This window comes from Triplophysa rosa, linkage group LG12 (assembly GCF_024868665.1).
Source record: "Triplophysa rosa linkage group LG12, Trosa_1v2, whole genome shotgun sequence".
NCBI classification, from domain to species: Eukaryota; Metazoa; Chordata; class Actinopteri; order Cypriniformes; family Nemacheilidae; genus Triplophysa; species Triplophysa rosa.
The window spans coordinates 1,450,713-1,474,091 of NC_079901.1; the positions used below are offsets into that span (position 1 = coordinate 1,450,713).

General features: G+C 38.8%; 1 protein-coding gene across 2 annotated transcripts in view; it reads right to left on the bottom strand.

Annotated features, from left to right (window-relative positions):
- Positions 1-22,425, bottom strand: part of tmod2 (tropomodulin 2) — a 36,986-nt gene extending 14,561 nt beyond the window's left edge. Inside the window, exons 1-3 of one of the 2 annotated variants that reach the window (XM_057348226.1) lie at positions 22,246-22,409; positions 2,750-2,923; positions 178-334 (exon numbers count right to left, since the gene is read on the bottom strand). In XM_057348226.1, the coding sequence (XP_057204209.1) occupies positions 178-334; positions 2,750-2,875 (283 nt within the window). In that variant the 5' untranslated portion in view covers positions 2,876-2,923; positions 22,246-22,409. Of the gene's footprint in view, positions 1-177; positions 335-2,749; positions 2,924-22,245 lie in introns of both variants that reach the window. The other variant, XM_057348225.1, reaches the window with a different exon arrangement.
- Between the last annotated feature and the right edge of the window lie 954 nt (positions 22,426-23,379).

Sequence of the window (23,379 nt, forward strand, 5' to 3'; positions counted from 1 at the left end):
TGACGTTCACTCATAGGCGATTCATATTCAAGCGCGAATGAGAACGAATATTCGAATCTCAAAATTGAAAATCTAATGCCAACCCACCGAACGAATATTCGAGACCAGCCCTAGAAATAATCCAGACATTATTTTCATGACTGTATTAAACCTCGGGTCAACCACACATTCTTGTACCTTTTTTTTCTCCGGAGAAGGGGACGTAATCTTCTCTGTCTTTGTAATCCATGGCCTCCTTCTCCAGATATTGTTGGAGTTTGTCACGATTAAAGGTACCGGTGGCCATCTTTGTCGTCTGGTCCTTCTGTCTGAGTCCAGCTGGCAGCAAAGCATGCTGGGTGGTAAAAAACAGATGTGATTTAACACATTAATGATGTTGACATGTTGTTATACTGTATATATTTGGGATTTCAAGTAAAAATGTATAATTCATTTATTGTTTTATCTAGCAAACGTTAGAAAATGATTTACCATGTTATTACCACTGGTTCTTAATATATGGTAATAAATAAATTAGTTCAACTGTTAAACACTTTTTTACTTCATTTTACCACGTGTTCACCATTTATATCTATGGAGCCAATGATTAAATTACTACTTTCGCTATTGTATTCTTTATAGATTGAGTCACTTAATTTTGCTCTTTAAATGCACCACATTCAGTCCCCACAGGATTTTGCAGAGATTTTTTGTGATTTCTGCGGCAAAAAATGCTTAATTTTGCGATAAAAATTGCAGGGGGTTTTTACCGAAAAAGTAACAAAAAACTACTTGAATTGGCAAATAGGGTTCTTCTTTAAAACTACCACCTGTGAAAACATTATTTATGCATTACTTATGATTAAAAGGCATGCATTAGATTCATACTGAAGGTCTGGCCGCTTTAAGTTTAAGGCCCGCCCAAAAGGCCATTTTAACTGACAGGTCAAGCAACCAATCACATATTGTTTCTTGCCGTTTCATGTTTATGGTTGTGGAAAGTCTATGCAATGAGTTTATGCTATGAACCTTGCATACTTTTAAGAAATCAGCGTTTAGTTGATTGTGATGAATGTTCATTGATACCCAAATAAACATGATGTTTACAACATTATGTTGTTTCCAGGTGTGTTGTTTAAGAACGTGACACACACATCAGTAAGGCTGACTTGACTCAAAGCCACTAGCCTGCAACCTTTAGCCAAAACAGCGTAATGGCTTACACCGCATCCTAACCAAACGTGCCGCGATAAGATTCCTGCGATAAGCAATTTGTTTGTCCATACCGAACGCGAAAAGGGGGCGGGACGCAACAATCAATCACAAAACACAGCCAATCAGAACAGTTTTTCCCTGTCCACGCAGCCTCGCACGCTGCAGCTAAAGAGTGCACAAAGAGAGATTCGTCCTGTTCTCATGACTTCAGTGATGCCTCACCGGACGCTATGCTATGATTTTAGAATCTAAACGTATGTAATCAAACGTATATAGCCTGTCCTCATCCATGTTTGGCGATTAATATTCATGAGGTGCAGAACATACATCGAATGAGACCGTTGTGTGGGTGGAGCTGTCAGACGCCACGTTGCGTTTCTATTCTAAAATAGAAACGGCTGTTGCTCGTCGCAGCTGGTCAGGACAAAACCTCTGGTTAACATGGAAAATATACCTTTTATCGCGTGTCGCAGCGTCGCGTCACGTTTGGTTAGGACGCGATGTAATGCTAACGCCTTCAGCGGAACGAAGGAAAGGATACCAGAGGCTATTTTTTTAAATAGATGGCAATGGATGATGTTAGCAAATTATATCTCCCTTCTATAGTATCTCTCTGCTTGACTTTTGGAGCAGGTTTTGACAGAATGCACGATGTGAGGACGTCACATGGCGCGTCTTTGGCCAAATTATTCGGAAAATCTGCAACAATCTCAAAATTTTGCAAGTTGCCCCAAATTTTGTGGAGTTTGTTCGATTATGCGTTAAATTCTGCGATCGCAAAATCCTGCAGGGACTGCATATTGCAGCATTACCCTTTAAACTATGCAAGCTATGCGTGACGTCAGCTTCACATTCTCTCAAAGCTGTTGTTATTGCTGTAAAGCGCTAATTCAACACGCGTCTGCATCTACTCTAGGTTAAATCAATGAAGCGCGCATTGTGATTTAGTTTTGACGCACCGCATTGACGAGCCGCTGCAGTAAAGTGTGAGTGTCTGTATGTTATATACAGCTGTTCTCTTGATGTTTAAGTATACGAATATTTATCTTCTGTGTTAAATATTCTTTCTACATTGTCTGTCTTTGATATAGGTTTGTAGTCTTTCTGCAAGTCCCCACAAAGTTAATATATCCCCCATATAAGTCATTTACAGAGCCCTGTTTACAGTGCACTACAGAAAAGTGTTTTGTGTCCACTATTACTGCTGGCTAACTTGAAAGACATGGAAAAACATGTTCTTTAGTTTGAAAACAGCTTGAAAATAAAAAGTGTATTGTATTATTATTACTACATTAGAATTGGAGGACGAGGTGTAAAGATAAAAATTCACAGCTCTACTATTAATTTGAGTGTTTATTCATGTGATTTTCTGTGGCGGTCATTAGGTGGTCCTTGGGACAACTCATTTTATTAAAGGTGGTGCTTGATCTGATGTTTGAGAACCACTGGTCTATAGCATAACTGTTTTTGCATTAAAAATAAACAGAAATCAATTATAGAGCAAACAGTTCCTCGGCACTACAGCTTTAAGATTGAGGTGTTTTGTGTGCGTCACCTCTGGGTCGATCTCCTCCAGAGCGTTCTCCAGCTGTTTGAGTTCCTCCTCTGAGAGCTTGTTCAGAATCTCATCCTCATCAATCTCCTTATACTTCTCCAGATCTTTCTTAAAGGAAAGAGCCATGATTCACGCCGCCCGTCAGAGAGACCGCCGTCCAGTTCAAGTGAGGGTCTGCACACAGACAAATCAATAAAACATTAATACCAGCTATTCCTCTCTCTCTCTCTCTCTCTCTCTCCCTCTCTCTCAGTGGAGGCGTTTAAGAAGGTGAGATCACACAACCAAACAGCACAAAACACAATCCCTTTCATTCACTCACAGCCCACTCATTCGCTTTCATCCGTTCTTTAGTTCAGTGGAAACCTAACCCAAAAATAAGAGGACAATGATTTTGGCACTACTAAAAATGTACTGTCTTTGTAGAGATGCAAAAATGTTTGTTAACATTCATCTATTGATACAAAATAAATTAGGCTGCGATTGCAATAAATGGTGAACTTTTGTGAAAAAAAGTACGTGAAATGCAATGAAAACAAACCCTTGCACAGATTGAATGCGTTTGATCAGAATCTAGAAGTCTACATGCATACTTTAAATAGTTTTGCGTTTCAGAGTTTTGTGTGCATATGAAATACCTCTGACCTCAGAATTACATTGTTATTAAAATGGTCAAGATTTTAATTTAAGCTAACTGTAACGCAAGTTTTAGCAGCATTTCCTTGATTTACTCTATATATGTCCTGAACCATATGTGATATCTTACAGCAGGGCTCTAGACTGTGACCAAATGGTCGCATTTTGCTTTTCGCTTTTTAGTTTTCCTGCCGTTACGACCAGTTTTTCTGAATGGTTGCAATGGTGCCTCTGCCAAACTGATCAAAATATAATTTTTGCGTGTTATAAATTTAATGAGCAGAAATGTTATATTGCGCAAGTGGCGCATTCAGACACTCATTTTCGTCTCCCCTCCTTCAACCATTTGCTTATCTATCAGTTTCCCCACCCCCAAAGTTGTAATGCGCAGGTGTAAAAGACGCATTTAATGTTATGATGAAGCAGAAAGATCGACAGAGCAGACGATTGAAGCGGTTAATCTTTCACCTGAAATAAATGTTGTGCTGCCTGCAGAATACAAGAGTTTCCCCGGCTAAGGTACAAAACAGCAAAGATAATGAAATGTGTTGTGTGTATTGTATGCAGTGTGAAGCTAATGCAGGGAACATGTGTTTAACTTTAAACACAATACTATTGTATAAAGCTCTCCTACAAAACTGCAAAGCATACAAAATGTTGTACATCACATTAAATACTTTTTACTTGTGAGTCGTTATGGATAAAAGCAGCTTTCATGAAGAAACATTACTAACTAAAAGCGTTCAGGTCTAGCGGGTTGTTTGAGATATGCCTGCTAGTGCTTGGCGGTATGACCAAAAATGTATATAACGGTATTTTCCAGATTTATACTGGTTTCCTGGGACATGGTGTATTTTCTACTGATTGAGAGAGGAAATACTGGTGTTGATTGACTTAAAATAACCTTTTATTCTGTCATGGTGACAGTGACAGTATTCCCTATAATAACTGCAAAGTTTAGACTTCTTTAACAACTGAATAGCATGCAAAGGCTTCATGATTTCCTGAAATCATATTTTTTTATCATAAAACAAAGGCTTAAATTAGATATGTGAGACGAAAGCGATTGCATCACGCTGTCAATCCTCCTTCCTCTACTGACCCTTATTTCTCATCATAGCATACAGAGAAACAGTTCAAACTAAAAACACATCATATTATATGCTTATATTGAACAGATATGAGGGGAACACGATCGTTTTTTGAAAATGTTTGTTCGTCAGTATATTTAACATAACGTAATGCGCTCTTGCAATTGCAACACTTGTGCTGCTGTTCAGCCGTGCGGTGCGCGCTCCCATTGCGACGCGAAAGAAGTATGTAACGTTACTGCTCACGTGCGAGACACACGCAAACATCCAAACGCCTCCGTTTAGCTCCGTTATGTTTATATAGAAAAATTATGTTAAAGTAGTGCCTATGTTAAAGATGCATTCTGTGTGAATAGCCAGTCACAGTGCAACAGTGAAAAGGGACCCAACTGAAACAGTGTCGCGCTGCGCCTTGTTTAAGCAACATACACCGCTAATGTGGTATATAAAAAATTAATATCATAACAAAAATACACACTGGTATTCGGTATGAACAGATATATCGCCCAGCACTAATGCGTGCCCAAAGAGTCACAGCGCAACATACTAAACGGAGTTCTCTTTCACGCCTTCTTTCTCTAAAACAGACATATAAACACAAAATTCCCATATTAGCAAGAATCCTTGTAATAGTAGTCAGTTTCGTGAAACAAACAGTTGGGAAACAAAACGCATGTGTGTTTCAGTATAATGCTCGAGCTCTTAAAGGGGCAGCAGTATAATAAAGATCTCTGTTTATAATGTTCATCAGACAACAAAGGACGGGCCCAATAATCCTCACTGATATTAAAGGAATTGTGTTCTCTTATATGAGTTGTTCAAAACAAATAAAGGAAGAAAATAGCATACAGTAATTTTGTTGTTAAAGATGTGCTTTAATATGGTAAAGTGTTGAAAGACAGTTTACATACAATAAAAAACATTAAATCATAAACAATGATTTGTATTCATTTTTAATTGATTTATTAATGTATTAAACAGGTTTGGATTAGGGCTGCACCTAACGATTATTTTTATTGTCGATTAATCAATAGATTATTTTTGGATTAGTCGACTAATCTAACGATTATTTTTCAGATTAATCTAATGCTTGTTGTTGGATTACCGTATTTATTATTTGGTAAACTTTCCAGTAAAATAATAAGTACAGCTTCTACTACCATTAGTATTTTAAACTTTAAAAGTTTTATGAAATCATTTTCTTAAAAAAATACTTCAACTAAATTCAGTTTATTCAAACATAAAGAGAATGCTATCAGTAAGTGTAGCTGCCATGTGTGGCGTGCAAACGGTGGCATTCTTATTATGAAAGAAATCTTGTTTCTTGTTCAAACTAGGGCTGCAACGATGTAGTTTTAGTCAGGGCTCTAGGGTGCGACCGTATTTCTCAATGGTGCGACTAAAAAAAATCTGAGGTCGCAACGGTGCGACCAGCCGTTCGAGGGAGAAAAAAGTCTCTGCGACTCTAAAAGTCTCCCTGTGATTCAACAACAGACACACATTAGGCCCATATCGTGGTCTAAACCAATCAGAGATAGTGAAGGGCGGACCCCCACTCTGATTGGCTGTGGTCCAGATATTCCTGTACGTGTGTGTACCAGAGGTCGCGTTAACTGGATTTTTTTTACCAGTGACGGAAAAATCTGAAGGCCGTTTGTCCGTCATTTTGACGGATTACAATGAGGGCAATATGAAACCCCCCGTTTCCCTTCATTAGAGCGTGATATGCTCGCGAAGGGACGTGCTGTTTTCACCTGTCATTGTTACTGACTAGAGGTCTGCAAACCCGTCCGAGCCCGACGGGGCCCGAAAAACTAGCGGGCTTCGGGTCGGGTTAATGTTTAATGAATAGCCTCGGGTTTGGGTTTGTAACTAAAAAAATATATAGGCTATATACAAACAAGTTTGCGTGCCGTGGCGTGTGCTTGCGTGTTTGCTGCGTTGTGACCACAAAAAAACACGAGAGAAAACACACTTTTTGCAAAAACTGTTCTGCGCAGGTGCTCCCGCTCTTGTCCTCGTTGTCACAACACAGCAGGTGATGGTAAGATGAGTGCGATAAAGCAAAATATTAGCGATGGAAAATGTATTACAGTTCCAAATGATGCAGGGAAAGCTGCACTCTGGAAGAATTATGATCTTGTCATTACTGTCAAGACTGGCCTGTAGTATCCTCAGCATCCCTGCAGGTGACGTTAGCAGCCGCAGCGAGAGGAACTTCAGTGCAGCTAGGCTAACTTTTAATCAGAGGAGGACGGCGCTTAAACCAACAGTTCCAGAGGGTTCAAAAATGATTTTTGACTTTTACACCTGTTCACCCACAGCAAAGTTTCGTTACTGGTAAGTCTGTGCTATGTCTTATTTTTTCTTGTGTGTTCACTGCTGAGGGGGCCGCCGTGCCTTGATGAAACTGTGTTTGCTTACATGTAGCTATTTGTTTAATTATCATCGCAAGCAATCATTAAATGCAGCACATTTCAACAAAGCTTGCTGTTAAACGCACTTCGGGTTCGGGTCGGGTTCGGGCTTAAAATGTAACTGTAATGGTCGGGCCGGGTCGGGTTAAACAATCTCGGGCACGGGCCAGGTTCGGGCTTTCGTTTAAAGCCCGTGCAGACCTCTAGTACTGACTAGACATATGTGATGCGATCTGAGAAAACCTGTCGGATGTCGCGCTGGGACGTGGGAAAGACAGTTCACCTATCAAAGTAAACCACATAACATGAAGAATGAAGTGTCAGAAGAATGAGTATCAATGCACATTTCCCGCCAGTCCTGTGTAAACTACGGCATGCTAATTTTTTTTATACAATGTTTTCGTGAGATGACAGAGCTCCCCGTCTGCAGCACCGGGAGTTATCCCCGGATCGCTGCTCATGCGATCGCAAAACATACAAGGGATGATCAGAAGTCCAGACACTATGCACATGATAAACAAGGTAATAATAGATTATGACGGATTTTTTACGAGCCTGTCAGTCAAAATGACGGACAATAAAAAAGTCTAGCGCAACCTCTGGTGTGTACGTGTGAAAATGCGTGTGCTGCAGTCAGACAGAGAGGGGAGGAGCCTATAGGCCCGTCAGATAAACAGAGTGGATGTAGCGCGGATGAGGAGAGAAGATGAAAAGAACGATTGACAACTTTTTCGTGAATAATGTTAAGTTAAGGCCTGATCAGTCCAAAAATCATAAGCAATGCTCTGACACGGAGCCATCAACCTCCCAGGTTATGTCAAGCCCTGGTCCATTTATCTTGAGATGTTTTAAGTTTCAGTTTCAGTTCAGTGAAGCACTTTAAGCACCAACACTTTTTCAGTAAGTTACCTTTCTTGTAGAATTGTGCTTCAAATAAAGAACTTTATGTTGACCAGATTGTTAGTTAATCATTTACAAGTCAATTCTGCCTATATGGACAGCGATTAAAAAAAAAGCAAACTGGTAAAACTGCGGTGTTAAATGTGATGCGGTCGAAAATTTGGGTGCACCTAACTTTTGTGCTGGTGCACCTAAGAAAAAAAGGTAAGGCGCACCAGTGCAACCAGTGCAAAAAGTTAGTCTAGAGCCCTGTTAGTGATACTTTTTTCTTGCCTCACCCCATGACTCTGGTGCTACCAAATTAAGGGCTGGTGCCTCCAACTGCACAACTTAGTAGCACCAGTGCCACCTCTCTCAAATGTTAGTCTAGCCCTGTACAGACTGTGTGCCTCCCTCACATGATCGCTCGCTCACCTCCTGCTGGAACTGAATTCTGCAGAATCTCATTCCCATCTGGAAAGAGTCTGACCTTTCACCTTCACTCCCCAACATGTAAAAAATCCACAGCTAGTTTATCACGCTGCTGTGTTTCATCAAAGACACTAATCATCATTTACATTACTACAGTACACTACATTCAGAACACTTCACTCCTGATGCTCCACTTCACTGTACATGCCCTCTGATTCATCATTAACTGCTAGTCTTGCAGTTCCCGCTCTGAATTTTACCCCTGAATAAACTTTCCTGTAGCTCAACTTCAACGGCAGGGTTATTCAATTAAAGTTCCAAGAGGTCCGGTCTTTATATTTGCTTCCAAACGGAGGTCACATGATATACTGTATATAAAAGATATGATCTTTTATCAGGCCATTTATTTTATATTTTGATATCCACAGTATGTATGTATTGTAGGCTCTGTGGCTTTAGGGGAATGCCCTCTTCATAGAAGTCTGATAGTTAATATTTGTAAATAAACAGAAAACAAAGTTACTTACTAAATTAGCCTTTACATGTCATTCATACCAGAACTACTTCTATCTTTAAATCATTTCCCAATTAGAACGTTGTTCATTACTAAATGTGACCCTGCTTGTGAAAACCCAGCAAAAGTATTTTTACTGTTTTCTACATAAAATCATCCTGCTGAATATTCTGTGAAAACATAACATCTTCAATATTGACAGAATATTGCCAATTTAAAGATTGAAATCTTAGTGAAATTAATGCTTGAAATTAATCTTTGATTATCTAATAATTAATTTGATAATGAGACTTTAGCCTGGGTTTTCACAGGGTCACAAATGTTTACATGCTGATCAATAATGCTAATGCTAAATGTAAATAAAAACGTTATGGTTCATAAAATATCACAAATCTGGTTGAAAGGTTGGAGACATATAGCAAACAGTAAACAGACTGACGGATACAAATACTTTGCTGCATTTTGTTTACTGTTGTGTGTCCATTTACCTGCTCTACGTGTCTGCACTACTGTTGTTAAAATAAGCACGGAGAGAAGCAGCCCATGTGGTGCGGAAAGGGTTAAAACGAAGCGTGTTTGGCGCTAAATAAAGATATTAGAGGATATGGCGGCAAAAGATCAATTACATAATATGTAATGTTCCTGAGAGCGCGTGTGATGTGATTCTCCATTGTGAAGATGGGCGGATCAATTTAAACAACCAAAATAGTAAAATGTTTGAAATGGTTTATCAGGCTGTGTCTCACGGTCCGGATGGAACGAAGCAAAGGTCCAGATCTGGCCCACGGTCCGTCAATTCAAGATGACTGTTCTATAGTATGGCACTAGCGACGCCAAGGTCACAGGTTAAAGTTCCCAGGTAATGCACACACTGATGAAAATTCTTCAGCCAATTGTCTTGTAAATCATTTCCATCATTCAATTAAATTTGTGATGAATATTGTTTTACATTTTTCCTCTGGAAAAGGTTTCTGTTCAATGTGCTGTTTCACTCGGACATAATGTGAAATGGGTTGCCATTTGCATGTTGACTTTAGTCCTGGCAGCCATAATTTAACTGTGCTGAAAGATGCGGCCAGCCATCTGAAAAATGAGAAACTCCCAACGACCCAAAAATACTTTCTTATCTATGTCATCTACGCAACAACTCTTTCATCATTTCTCATTTTTTGGCCCACAGCTCAAAAGGAAACACCCAGTTCCACTATGATGACCCAAGTATTAAATTTAGCGTACACAAAAGACAACATTGCAAATAAGGTGGTGTAGCGAGGAAGGCGGGACGAGAGCCGGGGGGCAGGAAGGCGGGGCCGGTGGCGTGAGTGATAATGAGTATCAGCTGTACGCGCACCGGTCCCGCATGCCTCACGGGGAGCTAGGGAGCATAAGAGGACGAGCGACGGGACTGCCGACGAGAGAGGACCGGGCCCGGAAGCTGTTAAGTTTGTTTATGTTTGTGTGGCCGGCAGTCGACCGTGAGGTGGCTGCCGGTCTTTTACTTCCGTGTTTTTGTTTGTTTATTTTTGATTAAAATTTATTGTTTAAATGTTCGCCGGTTCCCGCCTCCTTCCTTCCCTACATTGAACTTTGTTACAGGTGGAAAGTAAATAAATGTCTGAATAATGACGGAGTTGGAAGTGGTAAAACGTTTAACTTATAAACAGTAAATGGATGTAAGTAGGTATGATGACATAGCAACCACTCGCGGCGAACATTCTGTCTCAACAATCTGTTTCAAACTGCGTAGTACTAAAATGTGTGTGTCATTCAATATCTACTCCTGGCCGCCTGGTGGGAGTATGTTTATCCTGAATACGACGGTAACTACATCGAGTGCAAACCCCTGCAGCGTTGGACACTTCGGGATTTCAGCCCTAAGGTGATTTCAGGTCACCGCGACTTTCGGAAGATTTGCGTGGCTTTCAACCGGTCCGCGAGCTTCATCTAAGCTTTGGACACTACTGAAAGGTAGGTGGACATAAATACATAGCTTTTATCTTGGTACTGACGAAATTCCATCGAAATCCATAGAGGAGAAGGTATTTTACTAAATCGCGGAAATTATGTAGTCACATTTGTGGCGGGTAGATTAGCGAATGTGCTGCAGGCGTCGTTCTAAAAAAAAAAAACATCGTCTGTATTTAACTCGTTCTATTTAGCCCATTCCAGCTAAAACAGTAAATTTTCATGATTTCATTTTAAAGAACTAACAAAATTCTACCTTCTATTCAAATTTCATGCAAATATCTGATAAAATGAGGAAGTTACAAGCAAAAATGTGTGAATAAGCATTTTCGGTCACATGACTTCTATTGTAGTTAATGTATACTATTTTTATATATTCCCCGTTATTTTAAATATCATAACTTTTGCAATCCTTAACTGATTTTCACAATTCAGGTGTCGTCGTAAAGGGAATTTTCAGCTCTGTCTAGTCATGTGATCTATTTTGAGTTTAGGGGTGTTTGGAAATTTTGTCATCATGCCTAATGTAAGTAGGGCTGCAACTAACAATGTTTTATTGTCGACTAATCTAATGATTATTTTTTCGATTAATCTAATAATTATCTTTTGGATTACTTTATTACTCCTTTGGCATACTTTCCAATAAATAATAAGTTCTAGTATTTTCTTACATTATAAAGCACATCATACTTAAATTTTGTTATCTGAACATTTGAATCCTTGATTACATTAAAATCAGCATTTTTACTTTTTAAAAGTTTTAAATTTAAGAACGACCATAACAACATTTCAGATGCTGTGTAACAAGATCAGTACTCTGGTTAGTCAGGTAACACCATCTCATAGTGCAAAGTTACATGACTTTTAGGAGGAATTTATTCGGAAAATATGTTACCATCTCCCATTATTCGCATTAACCCTTTTAGGGCTGAGTATTCTACTGGTTTTTCCATCGATTAATCGAGTATTCGGATAATAAGTACTTTTTCTTTATTAAAGAGCAATACTAAATATACAAGAGAAAATAAGACAGGTCTCTTAAAATGAACAACTTATTTGTTTCCTTTTTAGAAAAATTTACATTTTTATTGCTGAAATTGCATACATTAATATCTGTGAAAACTAAACCAATTTAGTACATTCCATATTACATTCAAAATGCAATATAATACAAATAAATAAATAAGAAACATGAATAAAAAGAGAAAGAATAATTTCAAAGGAAAACAATTAACTTCAGTTTTTCCATGATGCATTTAGTTTATCTAAATTGGTATTAGTTTCTGTTTTTTACTATTAAATAGTAATATATTTGTCCACATAAAATACAGAGTTAAGCGGACTTTTATTTTGGCAGGTTGTCGGAAGACGCTTATTTTTTTAGTGTGTCTGTTTATTCACTCAAACAATAAAATGTTCTGAAATAAACTCTCAGAGCAACTCTGGAGATGAAGTTCATGTCCTCATTCAGCGCAGACGCAGACAACTTCATGAGCATCACGCGTGTAGCACCTTAAACTGTGCAGTTCATTCACGCAGACACGCAGAACAGCCAGATGACATGTGTGATAACAGGATTTGGCATCCACAAGTCCGCATCTAGTTTGATGGACTCAATGCAGCTAGAAAACAAGTTTCATTCGCAAAATAGACTAAAACTAAGTGAAATAGCAGTTCACCATTTCAATAAGCTATCAGTTATTTATCAGCATGAGAAACACGTGTGAGCGTGTGAACAGACTAAAATGCCCTGTAACATGAACAGAGTTTAGCGGGCTGTGCGTCAGTAATAACGCTCCGTGGAGAAACGCAGTGCTCTGTGTGTACTGTAGTTAAATGGATTAAACAAAGCTTCGAGGCAAAAAAAAATGCCTCGATGATTTTTTATATTCAAATTACTCGAGGAATCGTTTCAGCCCTAAACCCTTTTTGAGCAAAAAAGAAAAACCACCTCAAGTGAGCGAAAACTTTTTTTGCAAATTAACGGTTTCATTTCGAAATTTGCCATTTCCACCACTCGTTTCGGATACGAAACTTCAAAATGCGCATAAAACCAGGGTGATGAAAACCCGGCTACTATTGGAGATTGTGTTAAAGTATTTAACTCAAACTCAACGTATCACAGCAATACTTTACGCTTAACTCAATCTAACTTATGAGTGCTTAAAAGCTAAGCAAACTAGACTTTCACTAGAGTAAGAGAAGCCTGTGGTAAATCTGTCTGAGTTTAAAACGCTGTTGGGCCGCTCAGCAGGATTGCTATCGGCTTAGCTCTCAAGTCGTGACTGAGGTTTGTAAGAGTCTCCCAGGAGTACATAAAGCTATAATGTTCTCACACAACTGTTGCATTAAAAACAACACAATCTGTCTTTAGCTAGTCCTTTTGTCTTACTTTTAACTCAACCTTGTGTTGTCCCTTTTATTTGTTAAACACAAAATTAGTCATATGCCCGGTTTCACAGACAAGACTCAAGACTAGTCGAAGACTAAAATGAATGTTTGACCCGTCTAAAAAAATTACTTGCCCTGACAATAACTTAAGATGCCTCAAGATGCAAACCAGTAATGTTTTTTTTAAGGCGTTTGAATAAACATGCCTTAAATATCCTAATTTAACTAAGGTCTAGTCCTGGCTTAAGCTAAGCCTTGTCTGTGAAACCAGGCCATAATGTTTTAAAATAAAGCAATAAGCCCCAGGAAGCAGTGGGTTACATTGCATTTCATAACCGCTAAGGGCGTTGTGGCACTAAAAAAAGTCATTAAAACCCCCTTAGCTGTTTTAAATGCACTGTAAGGGTACGATCACACAGAACGCGCTTTTCATGTTGGAAAACGCGAGGCGCGCCGTGCTGCTCTTTTGGTGACTCTTTGAAAAGAGCAGCACGCAGCGTTTTTTTGTGTGTTGCTAGGTAACCCGAAACAGCCACAACAAGTTTCTCCTTCATGTCTCCAGGCGTTCCGAGCATCTGTAAACTTCCGTTGCCACAAGGAAAGCCCCCCCTCTCCACTCATTCGATTGGACAATGGAAAAAAGTGCACATGACGTCAAGCGCTTTTCTGCTCAGAGTTGAGTTTTTTTCAACTTCGGGCACTCAGAGCGCTCCGCCTAAAACGCGAGGCGCAGCAGGCGGCAGAAATGCGAGGCGCCCGGCGCGCATAAGCAGCGCGCAAAACACTCCCTGCCAACTGAAAACAATTCAAAAGAGGCGATTCTCACAGCAAAAGACGCGTTCTGTCTGATCAGACCCTAACCCACCGCTTCGCAGGGCTTATTGCTTTTATAAAACAGTTATTCCATATGCCAGAGGGGGGCAAACTACGGCCCGCGGGCCATATACGGCCCGCTGAAAACTTTCATCCGGCCCGCGAGCCACGAGGGAGTTTTTTTAAAAATACTGCATTTGAGTAATGTTTTGGTTCTGAATTACTAATTTGATGCAATACAAGCGAACGCCAATAGGTGGCAGTATAAACGCACGCAGTACAATTAGGGCCTAACGTAGAATTAGAATGCATTGGTAATAACTCGGACGTTAATGAGTGAAAATGAGTGTGGCGAAAAAAAGAAAAGTGGACTCTGAATGTCGTGTGTTCAACGAAGAATGGACAACAAAATACTTCTTCACCAGTATCGGACAAAAGGCGGTATGTCTAATATGCCATGAAAGTATTGCCGTTTTTAAAGACTACAACCTCAGTCGTCATTTTTCAAGCAAGCATTCGAATTATGCTGTGAACCTGTCATCTGCAGAAAAGGCAAACAAGGCTTTAAAACTTGCCACAAACTTAAAAGCCCAGCAAAATACATTTACGAAACAGTGCGCAATTCAAGAATCTGTGACGAAAGCTAGTTATGTAGTGGCACATAAAATTGCAAAGCACAGCAAGCCTTTTTCGGATGGGGAATTTGTGAAAAACTGTATGGTGTAGACTGCTGCCATACTTTGTCCTGGTTCTAAAAGTCAGTTTGAGAAAATTAGCTTATCGCGGAGAACAATCACCAGGCGCGTTGAAGTTATTGACGAGGAGCTGTTCTCCGAACTAAAAAAGAAAGCGGACGGCTTCAGTCTTTTTTCTATCGCATTGGATGAAAGTACTGACATCGCGGGCACTGCTCAACTTTTGATTTTTGTCAGAGGAATAAACGAAAATTTCGAAATATCAGAGGAACTTCTTGGGATGGAATCAATGATGGGAACGACCAGGGGCGTTGATTTATATGACAGTGTGTCCGTCTGCCTGGGGAAAAATAACCTGCCATGGGGAAAGCTGACAAGTGTCACAACGGATGGATCTCCAAACCTAACCGGTAAAAACACTGGACTGCTAAAAAGGTTACAAGACAAAGTAAAAGACGAATGCCTGAACTCAGAAGAACTAATATTTCTTCACTGCATCATACATCAAGAAGCATTGTGTAAAAGTGTGTTGAAGCTAGAAAATGTTGTCAAAGTGGTTGTGAAGCTTGTCAACTTTATACGGGCAAGAGCGCTTAACCATCGGCAGTTCATTCAGCTACTTAACGAAACGGAGGCAGAGCACCATGACCTCTTATACCACTCAAATGTGCGCTGGCTAAGTCTCGGCAAAGTGTTTCATCGTGTCTGGGAACTAAAAGCTGAGATAGCAACGTTCCTCAATACAGTTGGTAAAACTGACGACTTTCCCGAATTACAAGACACAAACTGGCTGACCGACCTCGCGTTCGGTGTCGACACACTGAGGCATCTGAACGATCTCAATTTGAAACTTCAGGGAAAGGACGTTTTTGCGCACGAACTGTACAGCAACGTGAAAGCGTTCAAAGCCAAACTTGTATTGTTCTCCAGACATATATCCAGCCGAGATTTTGCTCATTTTCCAACACTGGGCGGACTAAGCTCACCAATAAAACAGTCTCACATTGAGAGGTACAGCAGCACTTTGAGCGACTTGCATGCAGAATTTTCCCGTCGCTTCACAGACTTTGCAAAAATTGAGACTGAGCTTGAACATGTCTCATGCCCCCTATCTTTTGACAGTGAGAATGCACCACCAGACACACAACTGGAACTCATTGACATCCAGTGTGACATTACTTTGAAGGAGAAGTTTCAGACAACACCAGTTATCCAGTTTTATGCTTCACTGGATGAAAACAAATTTCCAAACATTAAGAAACATGCCCAAAGAATGCTTGTTTTATTTGGATCCACATACGTGTGTGAACAAACCTACTCAATCATGAACTACAACAAAGCCCACTGCAGATCAAACCTAACAAACAGCCACTTGTCAGCTATCCTGAGGATCTCTACATCAAAGATCACTCCAGACTTTGACACCCTTGCAAGGAGAGGGGACCAGGCTCATTGCTCACATTAACACTGTCATAACCATGGCTTGGAAAGGCAATTACTAAGGTTTTCCTGAGTTTTTATCAGACATAGTTTTATGATGACTGATATGTACATAGTAATAGAAGTGCAGTGAGATTATATCTGTTGTAAATATTACTCAATAATAGATATTAAATAAGAATTGTTGTTTAATGTGTTAATATGACACATTTTTCTGTCAGGTAATATATTTTCCATGCATACCTCCAGTTTAAATAAATGTTCTATTATCAAGGTTGTAGCATGCGGCCCTTCACTTGGTTTGCAAAACTTGATGTGGCCCTCTGGTCTAAAAAGTTTGCCCCCCTCTGCCATATGCGTATCAAGGTTTCATAAAATAAAGTAAATAAAATGATATTTATTTAGGCTATGTGATGCGGTCAGCCGTTATAAATCAGGGTATTTTATAATGGCTTAGAACTCGGCTCAGCCAATCAGAATCAAGGACCAGAACTGACCATTTTATAATGATCCTTTTTGGGTACACTAACACCCTGCACGGAGCTGTCAGCAGCTCACCACAGAGCTAGATTCACTCATAACATAACGTTAAAATCAGACAGATTTCCTGCTGTCTGCGTGACTTATGATAGTAGACACATGGACACACGACCTAGAGCAAAGTGGGTTTAAGTGTCTTAAGGGTTAAACAGTGCTAAAAATGGAATGTGATTCTGGAAGCTCTGGGTCGCTCTTCCCTTGTATCCTACCTACAACCTTTGTGATAACAGTCGAGGTAATCAAAAAATCTAGTATTGCGAAATTGTTTGTTATTTTCTGTAGCTTTCTATCACACAAATCTTGACACCTCTTGCAAGCTAATCCGACAGACAAACAAACCAAGGAGGAAATCTGTCCCGTTCTGTTCACTCCTGTCTGCCGTAAGTGCATTACAGGACAAACCCATAATACGGATGAAAAGAATCGGGGCACAAAGTCACACCACCACCACACATGGAAGCAAAGCATCTCTGCACTGCACAGAATGAAGAACCTTCACACGAATGTCAAGACGGCCCGCATGCGATGATCCCGGACAAGAAACCTAATATCCTTAAAGTAAAACTACAGGAGATCTGCTTTGTTCCTCTAGAATGGGAAAATGCTAAATTTAGCTGGGCTCCTGAGATTGAGGACACTCGGACTCTTTTCTGTGGTTCTTTCTCATCCAGCACTTCCTCCGAGAGGTCTTATGAAAACCAGACGAAGGGTGTGTTATGAAATTTCCCACATATGTTTATTGTGTAAGAGCATTGATTGAGACAAGTGCTCTTTAAAAGGGAAGGGCTTATTCAAACAAACTCTTTATCTCTCTAGCTCTTAGTGAACGTTCTTGTGCTGACTTCGATGAATGCAGATCTTTCACACTCCAAAGATTTCAACCATCTTCGATCACATCAGGGATTCTCGGGCCTCACCCAAACCCACCAAACAGAATAGGACGTTCCCAACAACTTCCTGCATCCCATCACAGAGACAGAGGCCACGCTATAATCATTACAAATAACTCTAATCTTTTCCTTTGACTGACTGAGCTGTACATTTCTCGTCACGCTCTACTCTTATAGCAAAATAATGCAACACTGTTAATATCATATGGTGATGTACATTAAAATGTTAAAGCAGGGAAATGCATTACACCAGCTAATGTCAAAAAATCCACATTCCAGGTTTGCGCAGGCCTCTGCATTCTGGTATAAACCAAAAATAAAGACGGTGGTGTATTGATTGAGTCTTTCAATAGTCTAAACAGGTCCTAATTTCTAGAGACAACCTCTATGATGTAACATAATATCATTAAACGAGAGGTTTCGAGTAGGGATGTGCACGAATATTCCAACATTTGAATATTCGATCGGCAATAACAATTCGAATATTAAAAATGCTATGTGAATATTCCTATTTTTCATAAGAATAAAACTGCGACACCACAAGGTTAAGTTACCGTTACAGAAGACCTTAGAGTCAGGTCTTATTTAACGCTTCTTCACTTCTTCTGTAATGATTTTTTAATGTACAGAAAATATAAAAAATCATTTGTATGTGTTCTTAAATCTTTGTTCACTCAGATCGCAAGCTCGTTTAAATATTTTAAGTTTACACACCGGATGCCCGGATCGCGTTTTATGCTCGGCTCACATCACCATATTAAAATGTTTCAAAACTGGTGAGCCACAGAATTCATTAACATTACATTAGGTATAAAAATATCAACGTAATATTAAATGATTAACAATAATTCATTTATTACCATTACTTGTTTGCAGCGGTTGTTCTTAGTAAATTCATATTCGTTCGTTAAAAATACATTAAGTAATGCTAATTTCAACAACTTGAAACATGAAAATGTGCATTTCACTGCAACAAATGTTAATGAATTTGACCTTAACATAAGACTGGCACATTTTTACATACCTAAAAGCAAGAATTTTCCTTCTAGAAGTTCATATAGGGTCGTCGCCTTCAAGTTACAGCCTGTGGATGCTTTTGTTTGTTTGTTTTAAAACGCGCTGTAATTCCTTACCTTAGTTGAAATAAATAGGCCTACCTTATTTATTGATGCAAATCCAAAGCAAAGCTAAACAAGACAGACACTGACCGTGAACGACAAAGAAAACAATATTTATATAAAGATGACGGTCACGTAATCAGGGAATCAAGCACTATGGCTCCGTCTTTGTTGCGGGGTATTTTTTAGGATCTTAACAGTCGGCATGAGATATCAAGCCCATTTACTTTATTTATTATCAACATTATAAACAATAAAGCCAGATATTCTTGTCAGATCTGGGTTTTGTTTCCGGGAGTTAGAGAAGAGCAACGCGTTTTCTCCGCTGTCGGCTTGTTAACCGTTGGCTTGTTGAACAGACTTTCACCAGAGTAAAATAGACCTATATGCTTGTTTTTCTTATCAATAACATGTAAAACAAAAAAAACAAAATAACCATATATCACAGACTGTCAATATACGTTGCGTTTTGTTAAGTCCGTTTTCTGCAGTTTTTATGTATTTTTTATGCAGTTTTTATGTATTTTTCTATTTTTTCAACATAAAAAACGATATACAGGATATAATATTAATGCATTATGACTATTTAATGATAATTATAAGCTTGATGTGAAATTGTGACTAAATAAAAACGTAACAAATTACGTCATTATTAACTTAATTTAAATAAACCAATATTCGAATATTCATTTTTTATGAGCTCAAATATTCAAATATGAAATTATTGAAAAATGCCCATCCCTAGTTTCGAGAAATGCCATTTAGAACTGCGGAATTTCATTTTTTGCATGATCAAATGTAATGATGCCTGCATCTGCACTATAAGCAATCTACTGGGGTATAAATCAATGAAAAGCATGTCGCTGGAGCGATGTAGTTTTAATGTGCTGCTCACTCATAAAATCCCTCTTAGAGGAAACACAGGAAGAGCAGTGTGGGTGTGAGTTGAATAGAAACTAAAGAGTCACATTGATCATCTGCATCTATAAAAATATGTCCTCCCCACTTTCAGGCTCTGTTTCCAGTGCCCTACAAAAAAAACCCTCTGGGCACTGTTACTGCTTGCTGAGTAACAATATTAGAAAAATTGTAAAAATATAGAAAACAGTTCTATCGGGACATAAACAATGCATTAGCTATTTGCTATTGCTATTAACATTCTCATTCTGGAGAGCATCACACTTTTGTAAATGTTTAAGAGCGAAATAAGTCGTTAATATAAGGCCGTGTTCAGACCTGACTTAGGAAGCTGCTAGCGTCTGTTTCACATTATAATCCTATGGAGTACACCGTGTTTTCAAAAAACGTCCTGAGCACTTTTTTAAACACCAGCGCCGGCGTCTCTTTCTGCAGCTCAGGGCGTCTTTTTAAGTTGAAAAAAGTTCAACTTTTCTGAAAAAAACACCATACGTCAAGCTCCTTTTCACAGCTAACCAATGACAAGCGAGTAGTGTGTCGTTTCCATAACAACATGCGAAGGAGGTGATTGGTCGGCCCGACTTCGTCTAAACAACCGTAATTCGGAAATCGGACACCCCACCTTTAATGTTTTTAAATAAACTTTTACATTGTAATAATTTCACATTTAGTCTCCAAATTAATGTAGAAACAACTGATTTCTGTAACAACATCGTTTTATGAATGAAAGCCAACATTCTGATATTAGTACTGCAACTAATGTCTCCAATACATTTATAATTTTTTCTTTATTTTAACATTAATTATAGCCACTTAACATTGAAGTACAGTATGACTGAGAGCTCTCATGTCTAACAGGGAGGAAATATACAGAAATTGAATTAAGTTCTCAAACACGTTACAGTCTTTAATGCTAAATTCTAAATTGAATATGGAATTAAAGCAACAAAACACATTGATTTCCTCTTTTCTTTTGTTCTTTGATGAACATTAATGACAGGAGTCACAGCAGCAGGTTTAAGAGCGCGGCCCCTTTAAGAGCTACCGCTCTACGCAGATCTGACGCGCTTTCCCATTTCACAACACTTTGCATTCATTTAGGATTTTATTTAGCACGTCGAAATCTGTGCTTACGAAAAAACTAAACAAAACGGGCTTTCTGGCATAATCTTGTTTGTTTCTGTTCATTCGAGCACGAAAGAGAACTTAATACAGGTGCGCTCATGTATGACAGATTCTGACAGAGATTCACTGACGCAGCTATTAGACCGTGACTGTTTTACACCAGACTGGACCGTTGTCGCACGTCCACAGCTAAAAGTTGGATCGCGAAGGAGGCCGCCCGGGGCACTTTTTATGTTGTCTTATGCATTTCGACTGTGACATGGCGGCTGCAGCACCACGTTTGTGATAACTGAAGCTACGCTTTCTTATTTGCATGTACATTTGGGTGGCGTCATGCAAACATTACCACAAAGTGACGCAGAAATGTGGGGGCGTGATTAATCGAGACATTTTGGGCAGATCTGGATCAGACTTCTCTTTTAGTTAGAGTAAATCATCATGTGCAAAACTTTGAGTTTTGTGACGTTGGGCATCTTATACATGCACAAATATTTATATAACACACTAAATCATAAGCAAAACATGAAATCGCGTTCAATCACCCCTTTAAATCCAACACAAATATATATGTTGATAGTTGGTATGCGGAAAGATGACACCGGCCCTTGCAAGGACTTCTGATGACGCCAGCTACAGACTATAAAATGATTCCTAATTTTTTATTTATATTTACATTGTTTTATATTTTATATTGTGTCCTTGTGTTAACCTGTTTTGCAGTAGTGTAAACTGTGAAAAGCGCTATAGGCTAAACGTAAATTGATTGTACCGGATCTTAAGAACACAAATCTGAGTTGATTTGCAACATTCATTGTTCGAACAGTGCCTCAAGCCTCCAGAATAGTTTTGTTATCATTAGTATATTGTGCGATACTAAAACCATTTGTTATGCATTACATGAGCTGTTATAAAGACACACATGTCATGGTCACGCCCCGGGTGGAGACAAGATATAAGAGCTCACAGTCCTCATGCGGACAGATATGGTTATTAATAAATATTATTGTAATAAACATAATCTTAAAGTCCTATAGAAACCGAATAAGTGCTAACCATGACACCCGAGAAGCCATCAGCATCAAATGCGTATGATGATGTAATTTCATGAGGGTTTACACCGCACGCATAGAAATTATATTTACAACCTACAGGATTTAACAAAACAATTAAAATACGCCGATTTAAATGGCCCATATTTAATAACTATCAGCAACAGTCACCCACTATTTCATAAACATGTACAGTTTAAACTTGCCATGCTATCGGAGATAAGTATCATATAGTTTTGACAGCAACCTAACGTTACAGCTCAGTCTCCAGTCACTGCAATGGGTGTGCACATCACATATGGACTCCAATGGTAAATAGGTAAATCATTTGTTAAGATATTTTAGATCTCCGGCTTACGAGAATTACATACATAAATCAATGTCTTATGTTTATGATGTAATTTGATATATTTGGAAATCTGTAATATAGTAAACTGTTGGCCCATCTGATCGCGCTCTCACGGATATCAATCGAGCGCTTAGCCAGCTAAAGTTAACCACTGAACCACACAAACTGCAACATTAGTATACGTTTCTTTAAAATACTGCTGTTACTGAGAGAATAACCGAGCATGTATCTTACCCTAGAGAAATTCCTCCTCGCGTTTTAACCTTTTGTTGTCCTTTCCTCCTCGGGAATGTAAGAAATTCCCGCACCCGTCTTCACTGTCTCGGTCCAAGGGCGGTAACAGGAAACTAGACACTAGAGATGTCCTGATGATTGACATGTACAAAAGCCAATCGAAACCGTAAGAACACGCCTCTCAAAGGGTGTTCCCGTCCCCTGGAGCCCCTCGACCAATCAGAGAGCGTGTAGCTGTCCCCTTCGGGATGTTTAGTGCAAAGATTGCGTCATTAGGCTATATTTTTTTTTATTAAGTACAACTTATTAATACAACAAAATGGCATCATTAACTATATAAAGGAAACTAATCTGGTATGGAAGGCTCAACACAGTAGATCCATATTATTCCCAGACAAAAGAAATATTACAGAAAACAAGAAAGCAAAACATAACATAAACAAAGAAGAAAGTCAATTAGTAAATTATATAAAAATGATAAAATTACAACAGATTATACAATATAAACATATTAAATAATTTTAATGCCTTTTGACTTTTCATTTTACTAAGGGCATCTGAGAAGTATTTTAGATCCTTTCTAAATACAATAAACAGAGGAGGAGATTTAAAATATCTGCATTTATGTATAAAGTGTTTCGCTAATAATATAATAATATTAATAAAATCGTTCAAAACAGAGCACTCTTTGGTAATTCCAAACAGTATCACTTGTGAAGTGAGAGTGAAACCATCAGCAAATATACCCCTTTCTTCCATCCAGTCCTGCAAAGCTTTCCAGAAAGACTGAGACAAATAACAAGTAAAGAATATATGTTCTGTATCTTCAAATAATTGTTTGCATAAATGGCAAGGCACATTTTCAAAATTAAATTTCGAATGTAAAAATGTATTGGAAGGATATATATATCATTTAATGTTTTAAATTGCATTTCTTTTACCTTGGGGAGAATAGGAAAATTTAGATAAGCTGTTCTGAAATATTTCACTGTTTTTTATCAAATGTATGATCTAATGTATTTCTTAATATTTGACATGGGTGTGTCATTAGGCTATCTTCGAATCCAGTACCTCAGAGATGACGTATTTTTGTAGGCTAACCCGGAAGTAAGCGCCGCGCTGGATCCCTCGACC